Below are 13,541 nucleotides of genomic sequence, written 5' to 3' on the forward strand. Positions count from 1 at the left end.
TTCCCCCCTCCCCCCTTATTCTAAAATGGCCCATAAAAATTTAGAATAATGGATTCTGTTTAATTAATTCTCCTTCTAGGATTTCATTACAAGAACAAGTGCTACTTCCCTAGAGAACATATCTGATTCCTTCTCACCCCTTTCCTTTCTTCAAGAAAAATCACGTATGTGTGCAGCACTAATTAAAACCAAATGAGAGACACAGGTATCCACAGAGCATTCTAAATTTAAATGAACACAAAGTTTTATTGTAAAGAAAGATTCATACCCAGCTGAGCGAATTATCAGGCTTGGCAAAGTCATCTGCAAGAACTACTGGAATTATTTGCTCCTTTCTCCCCAGGTTGAAGTAAAAGTTTCTGCCCTCCACAAAGTCTCCACACAAAACACAAAGGTCAACACTCCCCATGCAAGCTGATATACAAATGTGATACCTGTTGTGGTGAGGGAACTGGAGCTGGGACCACACGAACATGGTTCTTATCCCAGCCTGCTGGTTGTACCTGCTGAGGCAGAGCTGGGTTCCTGCTGTGTGGACTGGGTAAGGAATTAAGCAAACTTGACAAATTTGGTCCATTTTGCTGTTGGTTTTCCTCCTAGCTAATCTGCTGAGCCACTTGAAGGACAGGAGGCATTCCACCTGCAGAGAGACTTTTAAAAATTGCAATTTCAGTAAAGAAAATAGTGAAATGACAGAGAGAACCAAAGAAAGTGGAAATACAGCCTATTATATAGCTCGTGAAATCAACTTTGCACCACACACCAATACACCTGTCTGAAAGCTCTGAAGATGTGACTCAATCAGGATGCCAGTCTAGGATGTACTTATCCACTCTTCAACCTGACAAGATCTTTGCTAACAACATCCTGCAGAAAGTTGACAACTACACAACCAATCTCTATCAGGGTATCAAATGACCAAAAGGGAAAAATTTCATGCAACAACATTAATTAAGAAAAGCAACAAATTAGGCTCAGAGGGTACAAATTTAAACCCAATGCATGGAAAATGAGATGTGCAGCACTTACTAGGATCTCTAAGAGTTTCTCCAGAGGGTTTTTAAAACATGTAACAATTGGTATTAGATATAAGGCTACAATTACAGAAAAGCTCATTAAAGCCATTATCTTTAATTACAAAGCTTAAAACTTACACTTAATCATAAGTCATTAATATATGCACTAGACGTATCAGCATTATTTTGAAGTTTGAGACTTTTTTTTTAATTGCTGTCAGAACTAATTATGAGTCTCTTTGTGAAGTACTATTTTGGAACTGAAATAAAGTTAACCTAATAAAGTATCTCGTTATCAATAAAACGGCGCATTGGACTACCACTTCCCAAGCTCTATCCACTCTTACCTCTGATTTAAATTTTACATTCACTTTATTTTCCTATGGAATGGGTTTTATGGTTGCAGATTTGCTTCCTGCACAACTATAAAGGGAGTTGACTGACCTTTTAACCCAAATTAACCACTTGAATTCTTTATCATCCCAACAGATTTTTCCAGTTGCTTTATCTCTAGCAGTCAGACACGGAGAGTTCCTGCAGCACATCCTGAGTCTGGACTGGGCATGTTTGTACTTTGAAGAAGATGCAGGATGGTCAAGCTTTAGGCTTTCTCCATCCCACGGACTCATGGGCTGCAGTCACGGAGAGAGGCCGGTTCTGTCACACGCACGGGAGATGACGGAAGCTGTGACAGGAGGGTGATGTCTGGTGTCACTCCTCCCAGGTCCAGAGCTCCCGTTTCATAACGCAGAGGGGCGGGATGCTCCATGCTGTAAAGGACATTACAGCCCGGTACGCGGGCTATCAGCGCTGCCTCGGCACAGAGCAGGCGCTAACGCGGGGCTCGGCAGCGCGGCCAGCACCGGGAGCGCGGTGCCCTGGCCCCTCTCATCGCTGCGTGTCGCGTTTCTCCGCACCGGCACGAACCTTCCGCCACCGACGGATGTCCCCTGTCCCCGCTCCGCACTCCCCCGTGCCACCCCCGCACACGCTGAGCTGCTCCGCACACCATGTACCACCCCCATAGTGTCCCCGCACCACCCCCGCACGCTCTGACCCGCTCCGCACACCCCTACCATGCCCGCACACCCTGTGCCACCCCCGCACGCTCTGACCCGCTCTGCACACCCAGGCCCGCTCCGCACACCCCTACCATGCCTGCACACCCTGTGCCGCCCCGTACCACCCGCACCCCCCGTGCCACCCCCCGATCCCCGGGCCCGCCCCCGCGCTCCCCTCACGCCCCGGCCCCGCCGCGCTCCGCCGCAGCGCCCCCTCACGGCCGCCTCTCGCCCCGCCCTCGGGCGGCCCCGCCCCTCCGGGCGCTCGGCGATACCATTCGCCTCTCACCGGGAAGGGGGGGGGAGCACTCCCCACCCGCACAGAGGGGGGAGCCGCGACCTTTAAGTAGTTATTATTACTGTTGTTGTTAATGGTTTTTCTCTCTCCAAATAAATTTTCTCCTTGGTTTCCAACTGTGGTGCATATCACAGCTTTGGTGCCTTTATTAGAAGCAGATAAAGGTAATATTTTTTCAGATTGAAAGGCATAGAAAGACGGAGCTTTGGATAGAAGATAATGCAGGGTGGGTCAATATTATGGACCAGCAAGGGATATAAATAAAAATCCAGGCAGAGACCCTCTCCAGAGCACTTCTACACACTTGCTCTCATAAAATCGAGTAACACCTTCATGATAAAATATAAAGCTCTAAAGAAAATGCAGATCAAATGAACATGGGAATCCTTTTTTAAAGGACAGCTGTGCCCCAAATAAATCCCCCAAAATCCTCACCAACCCAAAAAAAACCCCTGCAAAACCAAAAGAATAATTCCAGAAGGAACCATAAAATTAAAGGCTTTGGCCAAATACCACTAAATGTGAGAATGAAGAGTTGGCTCCTCATTTTCAGTAAGTCCCATATTACAAAGCAAGTCTCCACACAGACTCGGCTAGGGAAGTGTATCAAGCCTTTGTGCCAATATCCAAATGCTTGGAGCCTTGTTCCAACCCTTCAGTAGTGTTCTGCAGGCTGGTGAGGCAGGAGGGTGTCATTTCTTCTGCCACCTCCACGGCGAGTTGGAAACAAGAAGTTAAACCACTGATGGAAAAAAGGAGCACGAACTCCAGAGTACGCAATTCCTGGAAACACAGAAAATTAAAATCGATTCCCAGAGGATGGCAGTGCTCAGACATGTGCTTCCCATATCATTGCACACGTTCCTCATTCTGAGCAGCTTGATGGGATTGAAGAGTTCACACATCCAGGCTTGATTAAAGCCCAGAAGAATTCAGCACCATTTCTTTCACACATGCCAAGCCCATTCAACTCTGGATCCTGCAGATGGCTCAAGAGGATTTCCGGGTTACACCTCAGGCAGAGAAGGCCCAACTACACATGGAGCTGTGGATTTATATCCTTGAACCTGCCCAAGCACGAGGGCAATGCTGGGAGGATGACACCTTCCACAAAAAAGGTCTCATCTTGGAATGGATGGTTCAGCCCATTCCAAACTGAAGCCCTCTCACGGAGTAGGGAATCATTTATCTTTTCGACCTGAAAAGCTCTAGAAAACACAGAAATTTGTTTCAATACCAAAAGAGTTCACAGCAGTCAGCACAATAATGAGCTCCTAACCCATCGTGTCTAAATCACAGAGTATTCTGAGTTGGAAGGGACCCACAAGAATCACTGAGTCCAACTCCTAAGAGAATGGCCCATAAAGGGATTGAATCCACAACCCTGGCATTTTTAGCACCACACTCTAACTAACTGAGTTAATCTCAGGGTCATTTATGTTATTCCATAGGAAAACCATGGATAACATAGAAAATAAGCTTAATGGTGCTTAGAGATTCAGTTTAAGTAAAGATAAATGATTAAAAAAAACCCCAAAAGCTCATGAAGTCGTAACTTAATAATAAAAGAGTATATTAAAATGATTTGCCCCACCTTTATGTAGAGATGATACATATTTAAAATACTATTTTCCAAGTAAGCATAATTAAAACATTATTCAAATAGCAGTTAAGATATCCTGCATTTCAAGATTCTTTTAGGAAGCTGCTTTCTCACTACAGTTTTCAAGTATATCAGTCAGGTGAATCGATCAGTGGTATAAAAAGCTTCTGGTTTTTCTGCTGCACTGTCTTCCCCACCCAATTTCTCCTGGGCACCCAGTTCTCGTTCTGCAAGCACCCAAACTCCTGCTTCACTGGATTCTTGGATTTAGAAAGGCCACTTTTTTGTAGACAAAGGGAAGTGCAAGCAGCAAGGGTCCCACATCCAGCCACTTGCTGGCTCAGTCAGAATCATCGCCACAACCATCACTGCCTTCAGGATCGCTGCTCTTCTGCAAAGAAAAATGGGAAATGGTTTATCAGTACTGCATTTACATCCACAGACCAACCTAAACCAAAGATACTGGCTTTAAACCTCTCAAAAAGTATAAGAAAATAGTCCTGGACCCCAACTTCATGTCTTAGCATAATTTGCCACCAAAAATTTACTACAATAGATGGGTCTTTCTTGTAGCAAAAAAAGCACATTGGATTACAATTGCCAGCAGAGGAAATTTCTTCTCACTTAAATTTACAACTCCATAATTACAACCTGCAGTATGTGGGAAACATAAAAGTGGGATAGCAACGTGAAATGCTGATATTTAAAATAAATGCAGGTGAGACAAGTTAACTGTTTTTTTATGCAAGTCCCTCAAAAGCAACTTTTTTTACATTGTCTAAAGCCAGATTTGAGAATTTTGTCTGCTGCAGAGAATTTATGTCCAACCTGTATTGCAGATATGCCAAGGCTCACTAACACTTGTTTAAAAGTGAAGTCACTTGCACAAAGTAGTACTAAAGAAAAACTACTAACTTAGAAACTTACAAAGAAGTTGGAAGTCAGAGATCTCTGCGAGCCACTCCTTCAGGAGTAGGTCAATATGGTGCAATTAATTTGGGGGGTTTATGTATTTTTTTAAGTAAGTATTTTAACTGATATGACTGATATCAAAGTATTTTTATAAAGAGAAGCTAGCATGGTATATGTCTACAGACCACATGTCTTTAGTTACTCCTTTTTCTTTCCCTCACCACCACTTGCTGAAAACACCAAATCCCACAAATTTAACACTGGCAGTTTAACATCTTACTACAAAACAAATTCCAAGACACTCACACAGCTGACTTCATACCAGCAAGCACAGCTCACTGAAGTGCAAACAGCCTGCAAAATCTCAGCAGAGTCTGTCATATCATGCCTTATTTATCCTTCCCACACAGCTTGTGCTAACTGTGAAGCCAAACCCAAACTTGGTCAGGTCTATCTGCAGGGAGCAGAACCTGCATCCTGCCAGGAACATGTCAGGGATTGGGAACCTGGCAGCACCAAGTGCTGCCAACATCACCAGGTGAAGGACTCCGAGCCACAAGGTCTCTTTGGGTCTCATTTAACCAAGCTAACGTGGCTTTTGCCGTGACCTCCTGTCACAAACACCCCTCCCACTGCTCCAGAACTCAGAAAAAATAACCCTGAGAAATTCATGGTATCCTGCTTGTGCTATTCAACAAGGCTGTAAGTTTTATGTTATGTGTTGAAACTCTTGAACTCAAGCAAAAAAAAAAAGGCAGAGACATCATTAAACCTAATATTCTCCACCTGCTACACAAAATAAAGCTAATTTTAAGGACTCTGTTATATGAAAAAAGGTCACTATTCTCTTCTGAGTTCAACTGCAAAGAAGTTTTAGCCCTGCTCATCATTCATCCCTCAAGGACATGCCAGCCTTTGACTGAAATTTCCATTTTGCTGAAAGTGTATTCTACACCTTTGTTGTATTGCACCTTACAGCTCACAGGAGCTGCTGTTGCCACAAATCCAATTTCACAATATCCCAGTTATTCAGTAGCTGATCTAATGGCCCTATTACAAGCTCATGGCAGATTTATTTAAAAGAGCTGGTCCTAAATTTCCCTAATCCCAAACCTTATCTGGTAACAGGGAATTACACAAAATGAGAATTAGCCCAAAATCAGAGAATACAAAAAGCCATCAGGTATTTAAAGGAATCCTGAAACCTAGACCCCAAAGGCTGGCAATGTGTCCATAATTTGTTGCCAGTTTATGATTATGTAAATTGTTTGTGCTTAAAGCTTTCCTTCCTCCCTCATCAACTGCTCCCAGTAAAACCCTGTGAGAACACTTCTTTGTACAGTTCATTCCACTGCTCATCAAGTTCATCAAGTGCACAAAGACAGAAAAGATTATACACATTTCACACTCCAGATGACTGTCATCTTCCGCAGCACATTCATGGAAAACAAGAACGTTACAAAGGGAAGAGACGTTTCTTCAACTTGACAGCTTCCATTTGTAAAATAATGGCTTCAGTCATTACCTTTGAGTTTTTGTTGCTGGTTTGCATCTCAACAGCAGACGAGTTGAAGTCGTGAATGGGGAGGGTATTTAGCCAGTTTGCCATGGATTTCTCCTCCCTTTCCGTGTTGATAATGGTAGGATAGATGTACTGCTCTTTGAAAATAGCAATCTTCTCCTCCTCCTCTGTCCACTCCAGTGGCTCATGCAGCCCATCATTCCCAAAACGCCTGTTGTATTTTTCAAAGTGTACTTTCTCCAAAACCAGCCCAAGTCCTGGGGCTTTGGGGACGTCGACCTTCTCCTCTCCCCAGCTGCGTTCCATGATGGACTCAGCAGCATAACCTTTCACAATTGCTATCACCAGCCCAATCATCTTCCTGATCTGGTGCATCATGAAACTCTGACCTTTCACTTTGATCACCGCAAATTCCGTATTTTCCCTGACAAAGGGCTCTCCACAGTACATCTCCATGATGTACCGCTTGGCACTGGGGTCCCTGGGGCCCTTCTGGGACGTGAAGTTGTGGAAGTTGTGTGTCCCTTTGTAGCAGGCCAGCAGTTTATTGACCCTTTCAAGGGTCTCTGTGTCCAGCCGATAAAGCTCTTCCTGCACAACATGGTCCTTATGGGCAAAGGCAAATGTTGGCAGCATGTAAGAGTAGGTTCTGGCATCACATTTGTTCTTGGAATTGAATCCCCCAGTGACTCTCTTCAGGCCTGGAATTAAAAGTGACATTAGGTTTTTCAATCAGTAGGTTACAGATTGATTGTGATCTCACTCCTACCAACAGGAATATTTTTTAAGTAAAACACAAACAAAAAATAGATTTAAGAGAACACCGATTTTAAGCTAACAGAAGCATGTTAAACTAAACCACTTGTAAGTAAAATTATAATGGTAAGGGAGAGACCTTCTGCAGGAGAAAGCTTCTCTTGAAAACATTTTCTCTGCCCATTTCAGTACTCTTACCCAGAATTCTGATGTGAGAAGGAAGATGATTATTGATCTTTTCTAAGATGTCATCTCTTAGCCTGACCTTCAGTGATACAATCTGCCCAGCTGCAGATACACCCTGTAAAAACCATAAAACACAAAACCCCACATAATTACGTACTTTGGAAGCTCTGGGATAGCACCTGCAGAATTGAAATAGCTGAATAACAAGTTTATTTGCTTGTACTTTAGTTTAACAGTGGACAAAAGGAGAAGTATCAAGCCACATTCACTGTGAGTAGCACTTGCTGCTGGATCTCCCTCTGGACAATGCTTTACCAGTCCATCCCAGTAGCAGTGGTGTGCAAACCCCAGAGTTTAGGAGAGCACAGCCCCTACCCAATGTACCTTATCTGTTCGAGCACACCGCTGGAAAGACATCTTCTTCATATCTTCCCCGTGGTTTTCTGGGATGCATCCTGACTGAACAAGGGCAGAGACTAAGTCATCTTCAATTGTCTTGAACTGTGAAGATCCCACATTTCTCTAAGAGGAAATATGTAGCAAAAATAAGGAATAGAACAAATAGTAGTAATTGGATAACTGAAGACAGCAAATTTGTTAATCACACATTGTTGTGAAATTCTTTAAAAGACTTCCCTTCACAGCCTAAAGAGCACTGCCATTCTCTAACAAAACTAACTGTATTTTACCAGGGAGTGTTAATAAAACATCATCCTTATCTAGCTGTTACTGCTACGGCAAATAAAGGCTCATTTCTGATTTCACTGTGCAACACTTCTAGAGTTTTTTGACAATTCCTTCAACTGCATGAAAGAGCACCAATGAAATACTGTCCCAGCGCCTGCAAGTTAACAGCTGCTGCTCCAAACCCAGCCTTTGCAAATTCTGCTTCCAGAAATTAGATTGGGTTCTTCTGCTCAGTTCACCTGATGTGCCTGTAAGCATGAGGTTTTACTGCTGGTGAACAAAACTCCTTTGATGTACAAACAGAAAAGGCTCCCTTCCCTGTCTGTGTGCAAGATTGTCAGTCATTCCTTGGAGCTTCTAAAGTATTCCTTAAGTGTATAGAGCTTGCAGTACGTGGAGAGGAGCAGCAGATGGAGCAGGATCACCCTCGCTGCCAGCTCTGTGTCACAGAGCACCCTGCACGGGCAGGTCTGGTGCTATGACAAAGCACAGTCCCTACAATCATCAGAGATGCACCATTGACTTTTTAAAATTAAGTTACTACCGAGCCATTTGAATCCATCCATACACTGTTCCTGCCCCAGCTTTTCACACTGCAAATGCTCAACTGTTTCCCTACCCAGGCACTGTGACTGCAGTTATAAACCTAACAGACTCCAAAACAAAAAATAAGCTGGATATGTTGCTTTGCCAAACTACATACTTGCATCCCATGGTAGCCTTTCCCAGAATATGCCATCAAGAGCACAATCTTCCTTTTGGGTGACTTCTTATTCTGATCCTCTGCATCTTCCTCATCCGCATTACCCTTCAACCTTTTGTTTTGATGCCCGTTTTCTTCCAGCCTTTGAATCACCTCGCTGCTGCTGTTGAGTCTCTTTGTCTGGCTGGAAACCGCTGCTCTTAAATCCTCAGCCATTTTAAGAACCTGCAGGAAAACAACCACAGATGGGATGAGCATGAATGGCATGAAACTCGGGCAGAAAGCGACAGCTCCATCCCTCGGGGCCCAGAAAGGGACAGCACATGAGCAAGTCGGAGGCAGGAAGGGCGAGCACCACTGTCCCTCCCCCTAGACCGTGTCACCATTCCCTGGAGAAGGAAGGCAGGGCCTGCGCTGCCTGGACACCCGGCGGGCCGGCTGAGAAGGCCGGCAGGGCGAGTGGCGATGGGCCCACCCGGCCCGGCCCGTTCCCAGAGCAGGGCGGGGTGCGGCAGGGCCCAGCGGTACCCACGCTGCGCTGCCGCCGCCACGGCCCGGCGCACGCCGCGCTCCCCGGGACGGAGAGGCCGCAGCTCACGACCCTGAGCCCCCACCGCAGCATCGTCCCCGGATCCGCCGGGCGGGAGAGGCCGCGCCCGCCGCCCTCAGCCCCGCGCCCGCCGCCGCCGCCACTTACACGGGCGCTGCGGAGCGACGCCGCCGCGCGGGACACACACGTGCGCCGGGTACGGCGGCCGCGCGGGGACACGGCGGGAAGGGCGAAGGCAGCGGGGCGCCGCCGTGAGGGGCAGCGCCGTGAGGGGCAGCGCCGTGAACGGCTCCGTACAGCAAACCGAGCCCTTCCCGGATCTCCCTCTGAGGCTAAAAAGGGCAGCGCCGTGAGGGCAGCGCCGTGAGGGCTCCGTACAGCAAACCGAGCCCTTCCCGGATCTCCCTCTGGAGCTAAAAAGGGATGGCGTGTAGAGCCAGGTCTGCTCCGGGATTCCCAGCCGGGAGAGCTCGCCCTGCTCCAGTGCTGGCAGTGACCAGGGTGGGGTATTGCCCTGCTCAGCCCCGCCTCCCGCACACGGGCTTTCACGCAAAAAGTCTGGCAGATTGTTAAATCAAGGAAGAGCAGGGGAAAAGGCAAACGAACAAATACATTCCGGTGGTACGTGGTGGCTGTGTAAGTAAAGCAACCCGTTTTTCCTTATCCGTGGGCAAACAGGCACTGACAGCACTACAGTCCCGGTGAGGGGAGGACAAGGGGGAGGGAACAATTCACAGGGTACACAGGTCTGCAGAAAAAGCTCACGGTTCCCTTCCCAGAGGGATCTCACATTGGATCCCTTTTCCACACACCTTCTGTTCATGCCAGTGTCGAGCATGGGCCTCTCTATTCCCACTTCCCCTCAGTTTTTCCTCCAGCCAGCTTGCTCACGCAGTCCTCGTGCTCATGTTTTGTGCGGCAAGTTTTATCTGTAGTGATGCACTTCATGGGGAAGCTGAGCACAACAGGAGCCCTTACCAAGCCACAGCATGTACCTCCCAAAAAGCCAAATGCACCTGGAATAGTTTTTTCTCCAGTGCTCTGTAGGATGGAGCTATCCAGTGAGGATGTGGGTTCCCTGGCACGCTGCGAGGTTAGTGTAGGAGAGCTCCATTTATCCATTCAGATGGAATATGGAAGGGTTGACACTTCCAAGCTGGCCAGATTATCGCAGACCTGTTATTTCAGCTAATAAGGGGAAGAAATGCAGCACGTCCTTTTTTGAACTGACACTTCTGAGTTATTTCAGGAGCGGGATAGAGCAATGGGAAGATTTATCACAGGGTCCCAGCTGCACTTTGTTTAGAGAAGTGATAAAAGATGGCCCGTCACAGTGTAGTGCTGCTGCCAAAAGAAACAGGAATACAAATTTCTCTATCAGTGCAACCAGGGTGTCTGAATCTTTTTTTGCCTCATTTCCTTAGGAAGTGGAGCTTATGCAATTGCACTGTCTGTCCACCACATCCCTTCCTCCTCCTTCCCTGCCCTGATTTCTGAGTTTGGCTCATTTCAGTAACTTTGAGAGAGGGAAGAAGGCAATATGGAAAACAGTGATGGGATAGGAGAAAGACTTGCATGGATATCCCATGAGGGAAAAAGCTTTGGTATCCCAGTTCCTTACCCATTCTGTGAGCAGCCAAGAAGCTTCAAAGCAGGCAGCACAAGCTGTGCTCTTAACCTGCCGCAGCACATACTGGCTCTTCCCTTTTCAGACTTATCTATTTTATGTTGAAAGACCTATATAAGATTTATCTATTTTATCTTGCTACAAAAGCAAGGAGAAACCGAAGTGACTTGTCAGAGTTGCTGCTGCTGGTGCGTTCTGGGGGAGTCAGACTCTCAAGGATGGGAAGGCAGACGCTCAAGGAGGTCTCGAGTTCGCTCGGCACTAAAATCAGCACCGTCAAAACTCTCTACGTACCAACCATCTGGGGCCTCACAGACAAGTGACCTTTGTCGAGCGGGGAGCAGCATGGCTGCAGGACGGGGGGTTGGCATGTTTTTTGAGGCAGTTAATTTAATTCTCGTAACGATGTCAGTGTCACTCTTCACCCCAAATTGCGCGGGGTGCCCGGGCGGCGGCCGCCTGCAGATGGGGCTCTGGCAACGCGAACCGGCACCTCCCTGCCTGTCCTAGGAACACGCACAGCCCTGGCTCCACAGCTGTCCCCTGCCAGGCACCTCTGGCACGCAGCTCCCACTCCTCCCAGCCTGGGGACACTGCGGGCTGTCCCCTCCGGCTGGCAGAGCAGGGCCCATGGCCCCACTGCAGCGGGCTGTCCCCTCCCTGAGCGGCCTGTTCCTGCTCTGCTGTGGCAATGTCACTCCAGCAACTTCCTCATCTTCCTCCCCAAGGCCTGCTTTGAAAAAGGAGAGATTTACTTCAAGAGGATTTGCTTTCAATTCACAGAGAAAATTCCTTTTAAATCAATGAAAAAGGCTCCAAGGAAACACTGTGTTTTGAAAGACACTTTTTTCCAATTTTTTTCTGTTAAAGGGGAGAAAAAACTGCTAAACTGATCTTTAGTGAGTTAAGGGCTTTGCTGCATAGCACTAGAAGTTCAGGAGATGCCAAACGTTGTGGTTAAAAGCCATTTACATCCATGTTGGGAAGTGGTGACATGCTGAACTCGAGGGACAAAGAGCACCTTATCCTGCTCCTCCCCGGCAGTTGTGTATTGGGCATTAGCTGGAAACATGAAGAAAAATTGTGCACATTTGGGAACTCAGTTATCTTCTGTCCATGGTAAGGGGAAACCTGTGTTTGACATTTGCTTCAGCTCCTTCTTAGAAATACACTATTTAACATGTTTTCTGAAAGCATTCAAATCCCTTGCCAGGTTCCAGCTCCCAGGAGGGGGGGTGGTTCTGACTCTATTGTCCCTAAAACGGCTGTTTTTAGAAAGAAATGTCCCAGGGAAGTCTGTATCTCTGCACTACGTGCTATTCCTCACCCAGGGAATGGCACCCATGCTCAGTGCTACATTTATGGCAATAAATCTAAATAAATCCAACTGCTAGCATTTCTCTGGAGAGCATTAGCTCCTGCCCTGCAGAGGGACGCCAGGGTATTGTCTCCCTGCACACAACCCTTCCCCTCCTTCAGCAAAAACCCTCCCTGGAGTGTGAGGTGACCAGGCACAGTGGGCCACTGCAGAGAAGCCAACGTCGAGTTAAACACCAGAATGCTGAAATGTGCTGTGAAGGAGTTAACTCCTCGTGAAATAAAGCTTTAAAAGAGCTGGAAGCGGAATAACTGATCTTTGTATCGCCCTGGTTCCACACACACCCACCCGTTTCTGCTTCCTTGATGTCACTGTCACCTCTGGTCTTTCAGAGTTGAATGAGCGTGTTTTTGCTGACGTACTTACCAACAACTAAATATAAAATGCGGGAACAAAGCCAAACGCCCTGGAGAATTGCTCGGGTTTGTTTTCTCCTAGAATCAACAGCAGCATGACGTCACAGGCGACATCTAGAAAGTTGTGCAATTTCCACTGGTGCTTTTGAACTATCCAGGTCCCATGGTGCAGTGCTTTTAGAAGAGACTGTGTATTTCTGTTGTTGAAGTTTTCCCTGCTAGCACTTTCCCCCTCTGCTCTGCTGCCTGTGAGAGTCCCATGCATTCAGCAGAGATGTCTCTATCCACACAGGCATGTGACACACAGTGGTCCCTCTTTTGTTTGGCTACAGTGTTTTCACCTGAACCTTTGAAATTCTTCATGGGCAGCTTCAAAAGAAACCCTCTCCCTCACCCCCAGCATCAGAAACTTTTACATTTATATATTCTACTGCTATCCCATGCTGCAGGGAACAAATATACATGAGGGTTTTCCACAAAATGGAAAAAATGTTAAAAAAAAAAAAACAACAAAGAAAACTCCCCAAACCCTCAAAAAAGACCCAAGTGTGCTGAGCTGTCAAACTTTAAGCAACAGCAGCATTTTTAATTATTTAGCTCTGACCAGCTTTCCAAGGGCTGCCGTGGGTTCTTGCCCAGGTTGTACCACCGCATTTTCACCACACAGAGCTCCAGTTTCTCAGAGTTGTCTCCAGCACTGATGGTGCTGCAGCTCCGCAGGGAGAAGGGACTGACTGTCCCTGCATGTGAGTCAGCATCAGAAAGAGCCCAGCATTTCCAGGCAGGACTGTTCTCACAGAGCAATTCCCTGGTGTGGGAAAGGCAGGGGCAGGAAACAGACATTATAAACAGGGCAGAGCAAGAAAAAAAACCAAACAATTCCAGC

General features: G+C 46.8%; 2 protein-coding genes across 5 annotated transcripts in view; both read right to left on the reverse strand.

Moving 5' to 3' along the window:
- The window catches only part of EP400 (E1A binding protein p400), a 57,762-nt gene extending 55,768 nt beyond the window's left edge, over nt 1–1,994 (reverse strand). The window contains exon 1 of the mRNA XM_032127575.1: nt 435–1,994. The gene's annotated coding sequence lies outside the window, so the exon portion shown is untranslated. The remainder of the gene's footprint in view (nt 1–434) is intronic.
- Nucleotides 1,995–2,484: 490 nt separating this feature from the next.
- PUS1 (pseudouridine synthase 1) lies at nt 2,485–9,545 on the reverse strand. 4 transcript variants are annotated; one of them, XM_032128116.1, is made up of 6 exons: nt 9,442–9,545; nt 8,745–8,969; nt 7,739–7,876; nt 7,367–7,469; nt 6,416–7,113; nt 2,485–4,369 (listed from the first exon to the last, which is right to left on the reverse strand). In XM_032128116.1, the coding sequence occupies exons 2-6, from the start codon at nt 8,958–8,960 to the stop codon at nt 4,319–4,321; spliced, it is 1,206 nt and encodes a 401-aa protein (XP_031984007.1). In that variant the 5' UTR covers nt 8,961–8,969; nt 9,442–9,545; the 3' UTR covers nt 2,485–4,318. The 4 variants fall into 4 exon arrangements, with proteins under 4 accessions (XP_031984007.1, XP_031984008.1, XP_031984006.1 ...); XM_032128117.1 differs by lacking the exon at nt 9,442–9,545 and adding an exon at nt 9,359–9,408; XM_032128115.1 differs by lacking the exon at nt 9,442–9,545 and adding an exon at nt 9,277–9,366.
- Nucleotides 9,546–13,541: the final 3,996 nt, after the last annotated feature.

Source organism: Corvus moneduloides, chromosome 18 (genome assembly GCF_009650955.1).
Source record: "Corvus moneduloides isolate bCorMon1 chromosome 18, bCorMon1.pri, whole genome shotgun sequence".
Taxonomy (NCBI): domain Eukaryota; kingdom Metazoa; phylum Chordata; class Aves; order Passeriformes; family Corvidae; genus Corvus; species Corvus moneduloides.

What these genes read in the sequence shown, in the direction of transcription:
- PUS1 (XM_032128115.1), bottom strand. Translation starts at nt 9,366, where the DNA reads ATGCTGCGGTGGGGGCTCAGGGTCGTGAGCTGCGGCCTCTCCGTCCCG. An exon ending in CGTGGCGGCGGCAGCGCAGC is followed by an intron (nt 8,970 to 9,276) that starts GTGGGTACCGCT and finishes GTTTTCCTGCAG; the next exon opens with GTTCTTAAAATGGCTGAGGA. An exon ending in TTCTCACATCAGAATTCTGG is followed by an intron (nt 7,114 to 7,366) that starts GTAAGAGTACTG and finishes TTTTAATTCCAG; the next exon opens with GCCTGAAGAGAGTCACTGGG.